The sequence below is a fragment of the Xenopus tropicalis genome, chromosome 1 (assembly GCF_000004195.4).
Source record: "Xenopus tropicalis strain Nigerian chromosome 1, UCB_Xtro_10.0, whole genome shotgun sequence".
Lineage (NCBI taxonomy): Eukaryota > Metazoa > Chordata > Amphibia > Anura > Pipidae > Xenopus > Xenopus tropicalis.
Window position 1 is genome coordinate 121,769,785 of NC_030677.2, and position 21,145 is coordinate 121,790,929.

Sequence of the window (21,145 nt, forward strand, 5' to 3'; positions counted from 1 at the left end):
TTCTATTTTGTAAGTATGATTGTTGGACTCTGCGAATGAGACCCTTGTTTATGTTAGTGCATCTCTGCTAAGTTATGCGCGATAGACTCTGGCTAAGCAAGAAAAGGACTGATTGCTATTAAGGGGATAGCTGGGAAGAGCACCCACTCGCGTTGGATTGCTATAGTGAGTAACAGCTACTTTATCACATCAGATTTCCCCTAACAAAGCCAGCCTCGCATCATACTGCAGTATAGTCTGCACGCACACACAGAGTCCTTGTGCAGCCTTATGCCATAGGGATAACCAGACATACATTCTGTCAATAGAATAAGAAGAGGAACTGCTAGCATTTAATACTACTCAAGCCCCTTTCATAGAATCTGCTTCATTAACGCTTTCAATACAGGTGATTTATACTTAAGCCCTTTTCTTGGGGAGAGGGCGGGGTCGCCACTTGCGGGATGATAAGATCTTGGCTTAGGAGTCGTTTGGCTTTAGCCCCACGCAAGGTGCAGTCTATATATGCGCTGCCTGTGAATGACCTTGGCTCAGTCCTTTGCTGCCAGCGTTTTCTGCATTGCACACACATACTCAAATAAACCGTGCCTTTGAACAAGCCAAACTTTATAGGTCAGCAATTAGCAATGGTAGGGAATGCTGAAGCGGGCACACGCCCATCGCCTTATCCGCGTCCCCCAGTGGGCGTGCCCCGCGTTCGCCAACAGGAGCGCTGAGAGCCCAAAGCAGCACCAGTACAGCGGGCAGGTGTCTGCAGCAGCACAGAGCATAGGAAAGGGAGCGGGCAGGCTGATTGCATTTAAGCTCACCCATAAGGAGCTATTAGAAGTCTGCCATCCGCTCCACCTCCCTCTTTCCTAAATCCCTCTCCCCTTTTCATTTTTGTCGTATTTTTATATAAGACACCCCCCCAACCCTTTCTACCCCCACCACCCATTTTTTTAATGCACCGGGTCCTAGAGGATACCGCAGATCTCCTCTGCAGCGCCCAATTAAAGCAGCACCAAGGATCATCACGGTTAAAAGGGAAGCAAATCCTAATAATAAAGAGAGGCACACGTACACTCGCGTTGGCATCCCTCCCCGTCTCTTTGTTTTTGCAACCCTTTCATTTTTTCATTAGCAACATCGAGTAAGCTAGGGGCTGCTCCCATTCACTTGCATTTTCTTTTCTCTTTCCTATTCATTTGCTCCATTTTCCTCCTTTCTTTCCCCGACCGCAGATTTCTTTGTGTAATAATCCGTGGCCGGTCTCATTGTGTGGGCTACGACTACAGATCCGTGCAGTTAGGCTGCTGCTGCTTTTTAATTCATTATTGTTTCTTTTTTAACAACCGACTTGCTTTCATCATCTGCTTTATACCCATTTTTGTGAAGACTGCGCTCCTCTGTCCCCTGACAGCAGAAGGTAAGTGGGAGCATTTTTGTCCATTTATTTCCATAGAGATGCAGGACTGCATGCATTCTGAATGGGAGTTTCCGTCAAAGCAGTAACTGTCCATAGCGAGGTGCTAGCACTGCAAACCATTTAGGTGTTGAGCACACAGGTTTAACCAAGTCACTGCTGGAGGGCAAATGTCACCCTGGAGTGTTATAATTGCCTAGAGGCGCATAGGGGGCTAATTGGGGATATAATTCGGTAACTAATCAGTATGAAATCCAATGCAAAGTAATAAGATTTTCACTGACCAATTTAGCGATAGTCCTTTTATTTTATGCACCCCAAACTCACCTTATATTAGTAATTTTTCATAATAACAGTTCATGTTTTGTATCATTGTACGCTAAATACGCTAATCACCTGCACAAAGGACTTGCACTTCTGAGTAGTTTTGCTTTGATCTGCTTAGGGCTGGAATTACTGGATTACTTGGATACCAATATTAATTACATTGGCTAATTACTTCTTGTATGAATGTAGTTTAAAGAAATGTGTCACATTCCTATGCCTGGCAGGGGCAAAGCGATATGTATTGTTAAGAGACAACTGCTGGATTAGTTACATTTCCTCATAATATAGCTTTGCTCTTACAAATTGCACTTGGTTGCGGGATCATTGTAGTCATTTTATCTTAAGGCAATGTACATCTAAAGAAATATAACAATTGTTTTCAGTTAAGACCTTACTCCACCTCAATCGTGCCTGTAAAAAAGTGATGTGAATGGGCTACATAAGACTTAAAGAATAGAACTTTCCTAGTGCTGCCATCTGAACCCCCTGTAAAGTATATACCCTTGCTTTGCTCTCTGTTCAGAGTAGACAAGTTAATATAAAGTCACAATCCGACAACCCAAATGACAGGACTTTTTGGCAGCATAAGCTAAACAGGGAAGGCAGACATGCAGGAAATCATCACCAAGTAAAACTGCATGAAACGTCTGAACCAAAGCACTGTCAAAAGTTATCCTTCTACTATACACTGTTCCTTTAAAGATTTGCACATAAAAAAAAAAATGTTTTTTCCATAATCAAAGAACGTTTTATTTTAAGCAGTGTACCAGATATATAATTAAGCATTTTCAGCGATATTAAAGGTTAATAGAATTGCTGTTATACCTTTTTGTCCTGGTGTTCTTTCTCTTGAAATAATGTAGGAAAACTCCAGGTCTGTTCATCAACATTGTTGCTGAAGTCAGAACAAGCCATGACTATAGCCAGCCAGATGCTGATTTCAATATCACGTTATTTTGCCACTAACTTGAAAAACAGAATTTATATGTGTATTAGACATTTGCTTCAAATTCCATTCTATGCATCATAACAAAGTCAGATTTTAAGTGGAGATTCCTTTTTAAGCATGTCCCCCATTGCTCTTTGTGACCGTAGCATCATTTCAGCAGCCTTGATGTAATAATAGAACTCAGGCATAGTGGATCGCGTAGTACTGTAGGGTAGAATCGCAGAACAGAGAAACCTTCTAGCAGCAGGTGTTTTCTATTGTGGCGGTGGTTAGGTTGTTTCCACAAGTCCACATCTCAAATCATTAGACACTGAGTTTTTTATTCTCGTGTCGTGTTTAACATTGCAGTGGGATTAAATAGATTAAAATGACTGTAGCAGCACAAGTAGTAAAGCCTCAGTCATCAATCAAATAGTATTTTATAGTATAGGTCAATGTCTAATATATTTGCCTTTGGCCATGGGTGATTGTTAAGCCCGAACAGCTAAGTGAGTATGGGAATTGTAGCTCAAGTAGATGGCTACTAGCAAACTTCACATGCCGTGCTCTAAAACCTATTTTAGAAGTGCGGTTATTGGAGCAGCGCTCACAACTACAGAGGCACGGGTTCCTGCTCCCGGCCCTCAACTCAGGTGTTGGGAATACCCTAGTGATCACCTGTTGCTGATTGGATGAAAGAGGAGTTTCAATGTTGTAAGGCTGAGGTCAGTAGTAAATGCATAGTATCACCTTTAACTGAGGAAAGCCGTCATCTGTTTCTCCTTTCTGTGGGAAGCGAAGGCGTTTTCCGGGAACCAACTACAACCCTCTACCCGCTGCCGGGCAAACTTCGGCTCACGTCCGCACTCTTCAGGGTTAACCCCCCATTTGCGCCACCTTGTTGCTGACGTCACAGGAGGAGGCTTTATCTTGCCCTTGCGGACGGCGGGAGCTCGCTGGCGGCCTCTGCTGTTGCGCGGGAGCACACAGAGAGCAGGCGGTCCGGCAACTTGCGTTCGGCTTAGGAACGTCGCGGATATCGCTTTCTTTTGACGGAGTGGAACGCCACTATCGCCTTACGAATGACGAAACGACAGTCTAACCTTGGACGCGTGAGTAAAGTGAGTGTGACCACTAAATACTGCGTAGTGAATAGAATTCATGCAACACTGGTCTGTTCTTAAAGGTGTCCAAGCAAACTCACGACTTTTTTGGGTGTAGAGAATGACGTTTTTAGTACTTTTGTAAGTAACTTCAGGTAAACTGTCCTCGGAGGTGTAGGTCCGAGCGGTAGTAGGTTTACGCGGGCCTTCCTTCAGCTGCTTATCTGCTTTCAGTCATTACTTGTGCGCCATTCCGCCTGTGTAATGTGCCACGCCCATTTTCTCTTGTAGTCCTACCCATGGCGTGCTTCCAGCAAGACTTTCTCTTAGGTTCTCTGTTATGGAGTCCTTTATCTTACTGAGGAGAAAACGCCACTTTCTAGGTTACGGCAGTAGGTTTGGTGGCAGGAATCTGTTAAATAGTGACAGAACCCCAAGGCGACATTATTTCACAGTGTGGTAGTATGGCGTGTGTTAGTAACTACCGGCCTTCAGCTGAACTATCGTTTTTCCTTTTTGGTCAGATATTAATAATGACTTTAACACCTGTTTGGCCTTTGTGGTTGGTGGCCGTGTATGGTTTGGGTCTTTCAGTTCTCGAATGAAACGGTGATCTCTCAGGAACTTTATAAGACCAGGCCCTTTTTTGTGTCATTAATAGTGAACTCTGAATTTTATTTAACTAATCATCCAGTAAAATGTCATAAACATAAAAGTACGTTATGTACTTTGACTATTGCTGGTTATAGTAGGATTAGCAAGTCCATTGTGTGTGACAAGAATTGAGGTGTTATGTCTACATACATTTAAGCAATGCCACTTTAGCATCCTAAAGACTGTCATAGTAAAACACAAAGTACTTCAAAGTGCTTTGACATGTCACCTGTCTTAATCTAGGCTGATAGCTTTACTCCAGGGTTCCCCAACCTTTCCTACTTGTGAGCCACAGTCAAATGTTGGCGAGCAACACAAACATCATAAAAGTTAATGGAGGTGCCAAATAAGGGCTAACGGTCCCCATACACGGGCCGACTATAGCTGCCGATATCGGTCCCTTGGACCGATTCGGCAGCTAATCGGCCCGTGTATGGGGAGAGCAGAGCGGCCTGGCCGACTGATATCTGGCCTGAAATTGGCCAGATTTTGATCGGCCAGGTTAGAAAATCTGGTCGGATCGGGGACCGCATCGGCTCGTTGATGCGGTCCCCGATCCGACTGCCCCATTGCCGCCCACATAATCCGATCGTTTGGCCCCAGGGCCAAATGATCGGATTATTTTTTTTTTTTACCTAAATGCTCCCCGATATCGCCCACCCGTAGGTGGGGATATGGGGGGAAGATCCGCTCGCGAGCGGATCTGCTCGTGTATGGCCACCTTTAGATTGGCTATTAGGTAGCCTCTATGCACACTATCAGCTTACAGGGGGCTTTATTTGGTAGGAAATCTTGTTTTTATTCAACCAAAACTTGCCACCAAGTCAGGAAATCAAAAATAACTACCTGGTTTGGGGGCACTGAGCAACATCTAGGGTTGGTAAGCAACGTTGCTCACAAGCCACTGGTTGTTGATCACTGTTCACTACTCATCATATATCAGTTTGTTGAACATGTTAAAATATTTTGTGTGCCACTGCACCAGTGAAGGATAGACATATGTAACCCACCTTCTGTTGCACAGACTTCTGTCCATCTGATCTACACACTCGGCTAGCCTAGGGATAGTCACAGCAGCAGGCAAGAGCACTTGTACACATCAGGCAGAGATACCGTAGCATTTTATTGATTTGCACCCGTCTTGGGACCTGTAAAACAATAGGGAGAACACTGCCATTTTCAGGTACATCACAAGGCCAGCCACCTGCCCAATTAATTCAACATTATTATAGTATTTATAAAACTGAAAGGAAATGCAGTATAATTGAAGTACATGACATATTGCCGTATAACAATCTCAAAACAGTACAATAGCCAAAATAAAACAGATGACATCCGTTGTTTTCCACAGCAGACATTTTAGACATGTGTTCCGTCTGTCTTCATTGCAAATTTTGTGTAATATGCTACACACACTGCAAAAACTGCTCAAAGTATGAAATTGCTATCGCTAAAGGTAAACTGGTTGCTGTAGTAAAGACATAACCTTTTAAATAAACAAAAAAACTTTTGCGGTGATAAGAGCAGTAACCGACATCGTGTGTCTTCTGTGGAGCTAATGCACTGAGAAGGGACCAGACCAAATGACAAAACATAAAAGGGGGGTTAGAGAAAGTCCATTAAGGACTATAGTCTGGCAAAGATTCTGTTTAGTGTTTGGCTATGATTTGTACACAGAAGTAGCCGGTCTGTCAAACTATAAATTAATTAGAACCTAATAACCCGTAAAATATACAGTCTTATATGTTGTACTCCTGGTCAGTATATTAGTACAATCCAAGTGGTTTAACCTCTTGCAGATCAGAGATATTTAGCAAATATTCATTTATTTAAATTGTGTTACACAGACGTCTTTACTATCTTCTCTTGAGATCGTTTGGATAGTATGGCCATATGTATGATATCTGTCTATTTGGCCCATGGGCTGATTGGATAGCTACTGAAAGGTATTGGGTATGGCTATCCTTAGTAGCTAATGATGTCTATGGTGCGTTCTCATAACACATTCAGGGATAGCAAGGAACACTACTGCTCAGTCCTCTTACTTTTTGTTAGAGATACTGACACCAGAAAGTAAATATTTTTTTTACATCTATCATAACATTGTCTTTGCAAGAACTTTATAATTTTGCCATAAAAATATTTGCCTGATGCGTTTACATTAGCTGTCTGATCCCCCATGTTCCCCTATAAGGGGGCTGCCATATTTGTCCAGCAGGAGGCTGTTCGCATTAGAAGCTATAACTGACAGGCTGAGAAGGGACAGTCAGGTTGGCAAAACAGTCAGGTTTAGGGACTTCAAGTAACCATTACATACAAAACCAAACCTGTCAGCCAAAAACCGTCAACGCGACCTATAGGTAACTTTTTACGTATATTCATATTTTGAAAAGTAGTTTTTTCGTGTCAGTATCACTCTAATGTATTTAACTAATCTAACTGGCAGAATTTGACATACAAATGAACATGGAAAGGTGGGGTCATGTGCAGTAGCACTTAATGATTGCATTATGCTCCTGTAGATTTTGCTGTAAAGTAAAGCACTCTGCAAGACCAAACCTACAACCCTTATTTAGCTACCCATATTTTCCACAAGTACCTATCAACAGGAGCCTAATGCAATTGTTAAGTGCTACTGCACCACCTTGATGCCTGTGGCTGCAGACAACTCACAGCTAACTGGTAGCACCTGAAACCAACAAAGTTGTAGTTGTCTGCAGCCACAGGCATCAAGGTGGTGACTCCATCTCTAACTGATAACCTAAAAATGCTACTTTTTACAGTACATTTTAAAACTCCAGCTGTTGCCCCACAAGCCTTCACAGCATTTTGGGTTTACCATTTTCTAGTACAACAGACTTTAAATTGGTACCTGTGGCATTCTGTAAAAGGTCCTATAAGGAAAAGCTGGTCCTCTCTGACAAAGTAAAGGCCACAACCTTGTGGTTTCAGACATTCTTTCTTGAATAAGTTTTTTTTTATTCTATTCTACTCAGATGCTTTTTCCATTTTTATGGAATAATGGAATCTTCTTACAAAGAGTCAATGATTCATTTAGTGCAGGCGATTTAATTATAGTGAGTTGTGGGTCCTCTGTGTAAAACATTTTATTAAGTTTCCAGTCCTATAAATTTCTTCCCTCAGATTTGTTTTATTTTGCAGAATACTGTCCTTATTTTATATAAAGTTTTTATTTTTTTGTGGCACTGTAGCTGAATGTTTTTAATATCGAACATTTGATTATGTCCTACTACAATTTTCAAGTTTTATTGTAAAGAGCAGTACCTTCGTGTTTATATGTTAAAAAAAGTCTGTTTTATGGTGGTTATAGTTCAGCAATATCTTGGGACCCAAGGATAAGAAAATAGACAAACACATGTGCCACCCACAAGCAATTTGTTTTGCCCTTAAATTATCATCATTTATTTATATAGCGCCAGCAAATTATGCAGCACTTCACAATAAAATTAAACAAACCGGGATCTTAAAAAGTTTAACAAACAGGGTTATACAGAGTAAAAATAAGATCAGAGGGCCCTGCTTGCAAGATCTTACAATCTGCAGGATTATCTAGGTAATTTATCTTAATTATCTACTTAAACATGGCAAGATATTTTATTTAAACCAATGCAAAGGATGTTCATAATCCGCACATGGGCTGCATTAAAATACAATGGCAATAAAAACGATAGCGTTTAGGGGTTGTGCCTTCAAAAGGTTTTAAGCGGTACTTGCAAAATAGAACTTGTATAATTCTTTAGAACATTTGTGGTTGCTAGTTTGTATAACTGTCCATGTGCTGCAATATTAGCTTCTTACTGTCAATCCAGACAGAGTTGGTATCTGTCTTGTATATCTGTCCAAACCAGCATAGGGTTCCCCCAATGATCTAATAGTGTAGGCCAGTGATCCCCAACCAGTGGCTCACAAGCAACATGTTGCTCACCAACCCCTTGGATGTTACTCTGTGGCCTCAAAGCAGGTGCTTACTGTATTTTTGAAGACAAGTTTTGGTTGCATAAAAACCAGATAACAAACAGAATCTCCTGTAGGCTGTCAGACCACATAGGGGCTACCAAATAGCCAATCACAGCCGTATTTGGCGCCCCCCAAGAATTTATTTTTGTAACATGAATGTATTTGGGCATGATTTACTTTCTATGTGTTAATGTGATATTCATCTGACAGGTCTTTGAAACCTGCCTGATAGATATTTAGCTACATTTCTTGAAGTTCCTAGGCATACCTAGCTAGACTTAGGGGGAGATTTACAAAGGCACGAACGCTTTGAATGCATCCGAATACGTTTTTTTCGCAAATTTTTCGTCGCTGTCACAACTTTTTCGTATTTTGCAACAAATTCGTATTGTCACATATGAAAGCTTCTGATTCATTCGAGCTTCGGTATCGTGACTTTCCTTGGGCAGGGTTGGAGCTGCAGAGTGCCATTGAGTCCTATGGGAGGCTTCCAAAATCATGCACTAAAGGATCAAAGTCTGAAAGGTTTTCCCGCCGTTTATACGAAAAAGTTGCAACGGCGACGGAAAAGTCGCGATCTTCAGTATTATCGCATCCACTCAGAATTTTTCCCATTCGGGATTCGAACTTGTGTTTTAATGAATCGGCCCCCAAGACTAGGGGCTGAATTACTAATCCACGAATCCGAATCCCGAATGGGAAAAAATCGGATTGGAAACAATCATTTTGCGACTTTTTTCATGCGACTTTTTCGTGAATTGACGTGACTTTTCCGTAGCCGTTACGACTTGCACGAATTGTCGCGACTTTTTCGTATTGAGCGCTAGTAAATGCGATGGCGACGAAAAAATCGCAAAATACCGATCATTACGAAAAAAACACATTGGGACGCTTTCGATCCATTCGTGGATTAGTAAATCGGCCCCTAGGAGTGCCTGGGAACTACATATTAGATTGCAGCAAAGAGCTGTTATACATATTTTCCCAGGCTGGTGCAGCACAATAACATTTATTAGGACAAAAGTAGCAATAAGTAGATTGTGTGTGCTGTCATGGTTCAAAGGGTCTCCTCCTGAAAAAATTGTTACTTTAAAAATGTGTGTATCACTTACCTGTGGGCAGGCAGTTGATGCTGAATAATGGGCGCTTTTTTTTTCTCCCCATTTATCTGGAGACACTTGGGTGATCATGCCTCAGTCTGTTAGTTGTGTAGGTGTGAGTGAACTAAGCAAAAGCTTTAATCCTAGAATCTGTAATTTATGGTACTTGGGCCCCTCATACAAATATTGTAGATGACCACGATAGTCTGTTTTGGCTGCAGGGACAAGTTCACCACTGCCATTAGGCTCATAGTGTGATTCTACAGCTGCCTTGCCTCATTACATTCTGCAGTAATGAATTCTGGGACAAATTCACTGCTTGTGGTCCCAGAAACCCTTCAGAATGGAACAAGGTCTCGTATAGTTTGCAAAACACTGTGGCTTTAAGAGGTACTGAGAAGTGGTTTCTACCAGTAACATGGCTTCTTTTCAATATGTGGAATAACTACATCTGTGCAAAATAAAGGTCACTTTTGAATACAAAAAGTAAAAGCGCCTAATAAAGAAGTGATAAATCAAAATATCAGACCTTTCCAGGTGTTAAAAAAGGATTATTTATTCTTCCTATATTTGGAAAAAAAATTCCAAACGCTATATGCATTGAAACCCACCTTAAACATAAGCTGCAAAGGGCTTATTGACTTATTAAGAGACTGTATTTTTGGTGTATTGTATGTACTGTACAAATACTGCACTAGTGTGAAAACTAATTTAAGGCAGTGTGCAAGGGCCAAATGGGTTTGAAACAGATGCTGTAATTTTACTTCAGTTACAATGATAAAGTGCATTAAACTGCCAGCATGTTTTTACCCATGTAGAACTGCTTTGTAGCTGCAGTAGAGGCTTACTGGCATATTAGTGTTAAAAAAAAAAATAAATAAAAAAAATAAATAAATGCACAACTAATACTAGTTTTAACCACTGCTGAATGCAATGTGACTTTAACCCTTTTACTGCCAGCCGTTTTGGTCAAAGCGGAACTTCTACTGCCAGACAGTTTTGAACATTTTGTACTGGTTCACTTTAGGGGCCTTTCCTCGGGGGGACTTTTAGTTTACCCAGGAAAACAATATATCGTTTTTTTCAGAACAACCTAAGCTTTAAAAATATGGTAGAATTTTTGTGTAATTCCAATTCTGAAAAAAGATATAGCCTTCTAAATGTCTAAAAATGAAGAAAAAAAAATCAAATTTACCATAATATAAACACACATACTAAAAACACAAAAATTATTTTATGCACAAATATACAACTGATTTGTCTCCTGAACGTGCCAATACCAAATATGTAGTTTTATGGAGATTTCTCACTTGTATAGGTCAAAAACTCCCAGCAGTACCCTACCTAATTTTCAAAGCACTGCTTCAGAAAGCTGCATACTTTAGATTTCAAGGACAAAAATTCCACTAACAGAAGGTTTATCCCAGAAAATTGTACATTTTTGGAAAAACAGATTCTGGGGAATACAGAATAGGCACAACTGTCTGTCTACTCCAAACTATCAAGTCGCAATGCTTTCCTAAAGTTATTTGTTTTTATCAAAATTTGTGAAATTTTTAAAAAAATCGCTTCAAAGCTTCCAGTCTATAGTATCTTATCTCCTACAGGTCATAAAGTAACCAAAAAAAACCCTAAATAAGAATGCCAGGGGTATGTGGCATGTAGGGGCCCCAATGTAAACATACCCCCATATGATCAATCATTTCTGTTATTTCAGCTCCAGCAAAATCAACACATTTACATCTTTTATGTGGGATAAAGCTAGTAAAAAGTACGCTCACCCCAGAAAGTCCTATATTTTTGGAAAGTACACATTCCCCCGAATCTAAAATGGTACCCATGTCTTTCTACTCCAAAGTACCCAGCTGCACAGCTTTTCTAAAGTTAGCAATTTTGATGAAATTTCCAAAAATCCCAAATCCAATTTGCAGCATCTTATCTCCCACATAGTGTTCGGTACCAAGATAAAACACCCTAAATTTGAACGCCAGGTGTCCACTGAACAGTGTGATGCCCAATATGTATAGGTTTACCTAAATATTTGGCATGTAGGGGCCCCAATGGGAACATACCCCCATATGATCTGTCATTTCAGCTCCTGCAAAATCAACACATTTACATCCTTTATGTGGGATAATGCTGCAAAAAAAGTACACTCACCCCAGAAAGCCATATATTTTTGGAAAGTATACATTCCCCCGAATCTATAATGGGTAAACATTTCTTTTTGCTCCAAAGTACCAAGCTGTAAAGCTTTCCTAAGTTTGCAGATTTTTGACATTTAGAAAATTGCATAAAAATGTTGCAATTTGCCGCATTTATCTCTCACAATTTTTGATAAAGATCAGATAAAGGCAAGTCACCCCAAATAGGAACACCTAAGGTCTACTGAACAGTTGATGCCCAATATGCATAGATATACCAAAGTCTGCGGTATGTACTGACCTCAAAATCAAAATAGTGCATATGGATTTCTCGCCTGCCAACTCGGCTTTTGCATACAGAGACCCCTGACAGCATATTATGTGCCGAGAGACCCCCAGAAAACCATATATTTTTGGAAAGTACATGTTCAAAATAGGTAAAGTTATTTTTGTACACCAAAGTTACACATGGCAAAGCCATGCTAAAAACCGATTAGGAACACTTATACAGGGATAAAAATGCGATGAAACAACAAAAATTGTGAAACAACAAAATATGTCACATGTAATTAGTGGTCAATATCTGATCCAATAGTCAATGCTGTCAAAATAAACAGTTTTTAGGTAAAAGAAACTAAAAACAAAGTGGTAAAGTGTGTGTGTGTGTACATGTGTAAAAGTTGTGTGACAGTGTGTGTGTGTATGAGTGTATATAAGTGTGAAAAATGCAAAAAAACAAAACGATCGCGTTGCAGGACCCACATGACTGCCCCCCGGCTCATTGCCCAGGGGGCATGCCGCCGCTGCAGAGAGAATCCTTCAAATGCCGACGACGTATGGGACACGTCATTGGCAGTTAAGCCCTTTTTCTGCCACGACGTATCCCATACGTCGTTGGTAGTAAAAAGGTTAACAGCACAAGGGAAAGGAACAAGAGCGCACTGTGCCCAGCAATGGGTTATTTGGAATTTTTTTTTTTTTTACCAATATTGAATTATCCAGGTTTTCTTTTTTTACAAATATTTTATATAGTTTGGAAAAATCAACATGTATAACTCCTATGATCCCAGCTCTTGTACAGAGTCTGTAAAAGCTATTTACCAAGTTTTCATGTTTCGTAATTCAAGAACATTTGATTGCAGTGGATCACAAGATTTTGTTTCTTTGAAAAGAAAGAATCTATTTCTGTTAATCAGTGAAGTGAAGACAGATCTCTGTAAAGTAAATTACTTACAATGAAAACCATTGCAATAACTAATGTATGTACCTGCTTTAATGTGACAAGCCTAAATCATCACTGGACAATGCTTTCAACAGTTACACATTGTGTAGTCAAAGGGTTAAAGTGACTAATACAAATACACGTGTATCTGGAAGGTTTTAACTTCTGGCTAATCAGTATGGTCATAACCTGCACCATAAATACAAAAGAACACTTGAAGCAACTCTGAAAAGTACAAGCCCGAAGATGAATGCAGAAGAATCAATCATGCACAGTTAAATCAATTATGAAATTGGGAGACTTTGGCACAACTATAAACCTGGCAAAAAGAGTCCTTCCACCAAAAGTGAGTTGCTGTGCAAGGAAGAGACTGCTGTGGGTGATTTAACTGCTTTTGCCCAGGAATATTCAATTGCACTTTTATAGGAGTGGCAAAAAGAAAGCAAGGTGATTGTCATGGAGTTATTTGGTTGCTGCATCATAAGGTTATTGGAAAACCATATGTGCTTGGGGTTGCCAGTGTAACAAAGGATACAAATGTGTTATATTGCATTGTTATCATTCAATTTAGATATTTACGGCTAACTGCACACTGTTCTATATATCTTTAAAGGAGACATATCATATAAAATTAAGAATGTACCAGTGAATTATACTCTAAATAAAGGATTGTGGCGCCTCTCAGTACTGCACTGTAGGATAGGAACCAATCAGCAGCTAGTCTGACCTGATAGAGAACTGAAGTCTGTCTTTGCTTGTGTGAGTGCAAGGCTGTGATTGGCTATCCCCCTCCTGCTGTGCGTCTGGCAGGGACTGTTAGGACACGCCACCCTTCGTTTGATCTGATAGAGAACTGATAGGATCTATAGGAAGCTCCAATAAAGGGGCAATGTTTACAGATAGGATTATTATTTGTAGCCCAAAGTGAAACCAGCACCATATAATATTCATAATTGCCTACAAAATTAGGGTTTTTTTTTTCCATTTATCCTAGGTCTCCTTTAAATCAATGCTAGTTTGCTATGAAGAATGACAAGTGGGGTCATTTATCAACTGGGCAAATTTGCCTGTGGACAGTAACCCAAATAACCCAAGTAACTCAAATTGTTGCATTCATTGTTCTACCTGCAGCTGACTAGGAAAAAAAACAAGCAATGATTGGTTGCTATGGGTTACTGCCCAAGGGCAAATCCCAGCGTTGATAAATGAGTGTTGTGTCAAAGTTTTTAAGGGATTAGCTGCAACTCTGCTTGTTTAGTGTGCTGTTAGTTCAGTTCTGTGATTTAGATATGCAGTATAGATGTTTTGTGCTCTCTAAAGCTATGTTCATCAACCAACTTGTAAATGACTAATTGTGGCATTCTTTGGATTATGATACAATATGATATTGTGAAACTGGCTGTTTAAGCACTTCTGCCTTGCAAGGCTTGCATCCTTTGTTTAAGCCTAGCCTGGGCACTATCTGCTAGGAAATTGTATGTTCTGTCCATGTTTGTGTGGGTTTCTTATGAATATTTTGTATGGGATGGGGAGGAAATCAAATGGGTTGTCACCTGATAAAATTGGTCCTAGTGTGTATACATGCGATAGGGATTTCAGATTGTAAGCTCCACCAGGGTAGGGGCACAACATGAATGATGAACAAGGGCTACATAAATGTATTGGCGCTATTTGAACAACAAATAGTGAAAATATAAATGTAAAATAAATACATCTGCTGATCCAAACCTACAAGCTTTTATTTGGCAGCAAATTTTCTTATTTTTGTGTTTCCATTCTTTAACTCTATAGTGTCATAAATATTAGATATGTATTTATCTCTCTGTATAATAAAACTTACTGCATCTTTCACAGCTTATTGTCTTATCTGGCATGCAGATGTGCCTTTTGTTCTATTTAAGTTGTGGCTGCACATCAGCTTAGTTACACAGTATATTGGCTCTTTATAGAGATGTTTCTAAAGCAATTTTACCACTACAGGGTAACAGAATATTTAAAGAGGTAGTTTACTACTTCAGGGTAACAATATTCTCTATTTTAAAGGTGCGAATCTGCTTTAATTTAACTCTTTAGTATTTTATAGCCTGTCCTGTTTTTTTTGTGACTTTTGAGGACTGCTTAAAACAACAACATTCCTTTAAAATCTAGCCATGCAACTTGCTGCAGTGTAGGTACTGTGGTCTGCATTAAGGTCTTACATTTTGGCACCCCCAAGTGACTTAGCCTTTCTTTCTCCTTTTAAGAAGTAAAATTCAGGCTTACAAATGAGCAAATATTTACCGTGTAAAACACAGTATGTACTGAAGTGACATTGTGTTTTTAGTAACCAGACTGGGGCAGGTTAAGTGTGATGACCCACAGGGAAGTTATTTGCTCACGGTTAAATCTCTGCTGTTACGGGCAACCAATCTCCCCGAAATGCCTTCCCAATGGCAATAATGTAAATTGTCAGTGGGAAGGTATACACATTGGTGCTTTGCGAAGGAAATTTCTGGTGACTTGGCAATGTAGATGCCTTTCCACCAGCAATTCAGTTTGCCAATGGAAAGGCATTTGTGGGACATCAGCCTAATTTGTTATAAATCAGCGGGATGAGTTGGTTTTGGTTCCCTTTAGAAAATGACTGTAAGTGCATAGTATTCTTAATTTCCAATATTCAACATGGCTGTCAGAGTGGCAGTGACACCCAATCTAATTTACACGTTGAGGTGGAACCAAAGGTATGTGATAGAATATCCATATATTTTACAACAGGGGATATATTAAGTCACAGAGGAGCTCTATGACCATATAAAAGACAGTGCTTTTATACAGATCATGGAATTCCGAGATGATTTCTCATATTTTACAACAGGGGGGTACATTACTAAGCTCTTTATAAGGATATAATTAACAGGATATTCATATGTGTATTATAACGTTATACCGTAGAGGTCATCTTGCGAACTGCACCCTGGGTATCATCTAGTCACAAGCAGTAGTGTAATATCCGTTCACTAAATATATTGCAAATGTATGTCTGAATAATCTGTGTAAAGAAGAATCCTTATTCTCTGTTTGGAAAGAATGACATTGATTTCTTGAAAAAATCCATAGATACGAATAAAGCACCTACTATAGTTTTATAAATGCTGCTGTTAATGAACAGTGTACATGCTTTTTTAGCCCCATGTTACAGGTAAGGAATATTTTATATGCCGTTAACATTATTCAAATAACTTATTTTATATTCTATGAACTATATAATGAAAGCTAAACCTTATTTGGGGTTTAATGCCTTTTAAACATGTATTAGGCTTATTTAAAATAAATAAATATTAAAACTTGGAAGCCTTACAGCTTGAATGTGGGGGGAGGGTTGTTTAAATAGGTCACTGTGGCTATATTTAAAAACTTTCTGTGTTCTGCATGGATGCAAAATTCTTTATCGGCTATAATGGAACAAATTTTTACTTGAATTTCATTTTTTCACGTAGCTCTGGTTTATAGAGAAAAATAATATACCTTTATATTGTAAAATGTAAGAATTTGTAAAATGAAGAATCCCAGTCCAGGCCTGCTTTGCATAATTACAGAAAATGCTCTATAAATCCTAGAACTGGAGCAGGCTTTGTAACAGTTATTTTATGACCCTCAATATCCCTGTATGAAGAGTACGACAATTAGGGTTAACACTAAAAATTAAGTTCAGTGATTTCATTTTTGGACACGCAGGGGCAGTTAGGAGGTTTTTGAAGTAATTGGCTGTAGCCAAGTGATGGATCCCAACAAGAGTGGCTTTCAAAGACATTTCTAAAATGTGGAACACTTTCATAACATGGCATGTTTGGACTGCTAACAACTTAACTTTTTTACTGGTAAGCCTCAGGAAGCACTCACAAACCAACTGAGATAATGCGATGCCTTCGCCTCCCTGAATGAGTTTTCTCACAGGCATTGGATCAGCCCATCAGCAAACTTGGTGGATTTTGACATCAAAAATTCATACATATTTGTGTGTGCAATGATAGGCTGAACACAAATTGAGGGAGGTGGATTGGATTTTCTCCACTGGTTCTATATATGCCAGCAAAGAAACAGACCTGCATGCCAGTAGCCTAAGATAGTTTTTTTTTTTTTTTTTTTAAATGCCCCACTTTGAGAGCTAGACCAGTGCATGTTTAGTGGCACATGTGCACATAATGTTAATGTCACGTGCATGTGTAATGAGTGAAAGTTGCGGGACTTTTCAAAATGCCACAACTAGGATAGGATAGCCTAGTGCTATTGTTGTTGGAAACGGTTTTAAATATTTTTAGGTAACAGGTGCCCTTTAACCATTTAAGTTTGACATAATGTATAATCTATGTACTACACATAGTAGCTGCTATGTCTTGCAGCACTTTTGGGTCTGGGAATGGAGGAGCATCTTATAAGGCCGCTCCTGTACTCCCCACATGTTCCCTAGACCCCAGGCAATGAGCAGAGGTGGAGAACAAATGGGCTCTGGGTGGTGATCCCCCAGGGGCCTCATAGGAAACAGCACGCATGTGAAAACTACATATCTGCTGTTTCCTGCTCCTCTTCCTCCAACCTCCCCACGATGCCCACTTACCGTGTTAAGGCAAGAAGAGGCATCCTCCAGTTCTTGCACCAGCTTCTCCAGGACAATCTGCCTGCCTGCCAACCGCTGGGTTAGTGTCAAAACAACACGCAGACACGCTCATTAATACACATACCTTTGTGTGTTTGGGGGGGGGGGTGGAGCATTAATTTTAGTAGTTTTAGTGGTGTTCTTTACTTGTTTTGCCCATGGAAATTGTATCCGCTGTATATTGATAATATTGATTGGGGTGCTTTCGCATACCACATAGTTTAGTGAATCTATGCATATTGGGCCTCAAACTGTACAGTAGACCCCTGGTATTTTTATTTAGAATGTTTTTTATGTTGGTACTGTAGCCTGGTTGGAAAAATCATAGATGGAAAGTATATCCCTCCCAGAATCCTCTACAAAGCAGCACAAAGGGCTGTGAAATTAAGGGTCTGTGCAGCTATAAGGGCTGATTAGCCTCATCTGTAGTTAAAAGGTGTTCCAAGGGTTGTCTGGCCTGCTCTTTTTTGGGAGAGAGGTAAGACACTGGAGCTGCAGTGTGGAACTTATCCTGTTTGGGGGAAAAGTGTGTTTGGGACCTGTTTGGAACTGTTTTCTGCAGTTACCTCTGAGGGCCGGAGGAATATTTGTCCACAGAGGTGGATGGCCTAGTAGCAAGGACCAGCTACTATATGCTACCCTAAAGAGGGACTGAAGTGCAGCCGCTTCTGAGAAAGCATATGAATACTATAAAAGACTGTGAGTGTAACCTGCATTTACCTGTATTGGCTTATTCTGCCCAAGTGTGGCTGTGTGTGCCCCCTGGGAAGGACAGTTTTCAGTTTCAGCATGATTGCTACTTTTTGGTTGTATTTGGGATATCGGCTGTATGAACTTTTATGGTCTGTCAAGCCTGCTGTGTTAAATAAACTCATACCAGAATGCAGTTGGAATCCCTGTGTACCTTGTCTCTTACCTGTGTGAAAGGAGCTGCCGCTAAAGAGCTAAATCCCCACAGTACATTCTGAAATATGACACATATATTGCAGTAAAAATGCATGGTTTGTGAGAAATTTTGAGAAATTTCATAAAAAAAATATAAATTTAGCATACATTTGCAGGTATGTAGTTTGCAGTAAAAAGGGGCATTTACCCATTTTTGTTTAGTCAGAATGTGTACTTTCAGAATATCATATATGGTTTTCTAGGGTCTCTGTACTGTTAGGGGGTCTTATGGCACATAATGCACATACTGGGTGCTTATATTGCAGCAGCCAGTGTGTCAGGCATGAAAAGTCATATGCACTAATTTTGTTTGGGTATCTCTGTCACATAGTTTGGTAAATCTATTCATATTGGGTGTTAAACTGTTCAGCAGACCCCTGGGATACATGTTTCGGATGTTTTATGCTAATCCGAAAAGTGGGTTATATAATGGGGTGAATTGCAAATTTTGAGACAATTTTCTGAAATTTCTTGCCTAGACAACCCCCCAGGAAATGCCTTTAAAATGAGAGCACAAAATGTTCTGGCATTTTGTGGAACTGGTGTGAAATTCTGTTGGCACTTAGAGGGTTAAGCTAGTGTAAATCAATATAGGTGGTAGAACAAACCTATCTTGCGTTTTTTTTTTCTGTGTCCAGTAACCTGAATGCACTAGTGTTATGATGCAAAATAAATTTAAACTAAATGGTAACAAAAACACAAAGTACTGTTTTATTATTGGGAAAAAAAATATTTTTTTTTTTTACTGTATGATGAATAACATTACTATAATTTGGCGTGTTTCCAAAAAAGAGATCCTCATAGATTTTTTTTTTTGTATTACAACTTGCATGTTTTGACCCCTGTTGTAAAATTATAAGGATATTATAGGTCGCCTTGGAGTTCCAAAAAAAAGGCCAAAGGCTGAGTACTTTTATACAGGTCATGGAACTCCAAGATGACTTCTGATATCCTAATATTTTACAACAATTTATAATGCAAACATTTATAACTGGTTACATCAATAATCCTAATTTGAGGATATCATTTACAGGATATTACTCTTGTTTAATATACCAGTATAAAGTTAATAGTAAAGTAATGTTTGCAGATAACTAAAACAATCTGTTGCAGAGTTTTAAAAGTGGTCTGTGAAACTTGATTCAGGACTAGTGGTTGTTGGGTAAGGTAACCAGATAGTGTAAAATTCTAATGAATTTTGTCTGGACTACAGGGATTGCAAGCTTGTACCCCTATTCAGAGGGATAGGCGGTTCAGAAAAAGTAGGACTTGTAACCAACATACCTTTTTGCCTATTTAATCACAAAAAAACCTATCTTTCCCGCGTGTAAACAGTGATGTTTTTAAGCTGCTTCATGTTTGGTCCTTGCAAAGTAGATAACTATATTACCACAGTAACTGTAATATTGTGCAAAGATGGACATTTTTTGTATATAACTTAATTGTCTTGCAGTGCTCTGTAAAGAGACATAAAATATATCACACTGTTTATCCAGGATGTGGCATCCTTGCAGCAAGATCTTGACAAACTGGCAATCTGTGCGGCTAAGTGGCAGATGAGATTTAATGTGGATAAATGTAAGGTTATGTACCTGGGATGTAAAAATATGCAAGACACTTATACCCTTAATGGGACTGCACTAGGCAAATCCATAATGGAGAAGGACCTTGGAGTCCTTGTAGATAATAAACTTGGCTGTAGCAAGCAATGCCAAGCAGCAGCTGCAAGGGCAAACAAGGTTTTGAGCTGTATTAAAAGGGGCATAGATTTACGGGAGGAGGGTGTTATTCATCTCCTTTACAGAGCGCTGGTAAGGCCCCATCTAGAATATGCTGTTCAGTTTCGGTCTCCAGTTCTCAAACAGGACATTATTGAATTAGAGAGGGTCCAGAGAAGGGCAACCAAGATGGTAAAGCGTATGGAAAGTCTCTGTTATGAAGAAAGACTGGCCAAGTTGGGTTTGTTAACACTGGAGAAGAGGTGCTTTGAGGGGACATGATTATGAATAAATATATAAGGGGATCATATAATAACCTCTCATGCTTTATTTACCAGTAGGTCCTTCCAACTGACATGAGGGCACTCACTCCATTTAAAAGAAGGGAGGTTCTGTTTAAATATTCAGAAATGATTTTTTACTGTGAGATCTGTGAAATTGTATTGTACTGGCTGATAAATTATATAGCTTTAACCCTTTAACTGCCAACGGCGTACGTTGTTGCAGTAAAAGGCTTTATCTGCCAACGACGTGCACTGTAAATTGTTTGGCAGATAAAGTTACATGTGCCGCTTCTGCAGAGTTTTTAGCAATGACCGCCCCCTGGGCAATGAGCCAGGGGGGCTCTCATGTCGGGCCTGCAACGCGACCATCGTAGGGCCAACTCCCAAGCAGCAGATGCGATCACATCGCTTCTGCTGCTTGGTCCCGCTTCCTGCTTCCCCCCCCCAGCGCCAGCCCACTGCCTAGGGGGATTTCTGCTCCAGGACTGCAGCACTTTGTTTTCAGTTTTTTTTTCCCTAAAAGCTGTTTATTTTGACAGCGTGACTATTGGCTTAGATATTCTGACCACCAATTACACTGTCGTGTAATAAGTTGTGTGACTTATTTTGTAGTTTCACTGATTTGCACAATTTTTATGATTTTATTGCATTTGTATCCCTTATTAGTATTCCTGATCTGTTTTTAGCATAGCTTTGCCATGTGT

The 21,145-nt window shown here is 39.7% G+C and overlaps 1 protein-coding gene across 16 annotated transcripts in view; it reads left to right on the top strand.

Annotated features, from left to right (window-relative positions):
- The first annotated feature begins 217 nt into the window (after nt 1-217).
- The window catches only part of elavl2 (ELAV like neuron-specific RNA binding protein 2), a 90,568-nt gene continuing 69,640 nt past the window's right edge, over nt 218-21,145 (top strand). For 7 of the 16 annotated variants that reach the window (XM_012963568.3, XM_012963582.3, XM_018093807.2 and 4 more), the window contains exon 1: nt 3,699-3,781. Coding sequence is in view for 2 of the 16 variants with exons in the window: in XM_012963597.2 (XP_012819051.1) it covers nt 3,743-3,781 (39 nt within the window). In the remaining 14 variants the exon portion in view is untranslated. Of the gene's footprint in view, nt 1,409-3,632; nt 3,782-21,145 lie in introns of those variants that run through there. The other 9 variants (XM_012963574.3, XM_012963585.2, XM_012963604.3 and 6 more) reach the window with 5 other exon arrangements.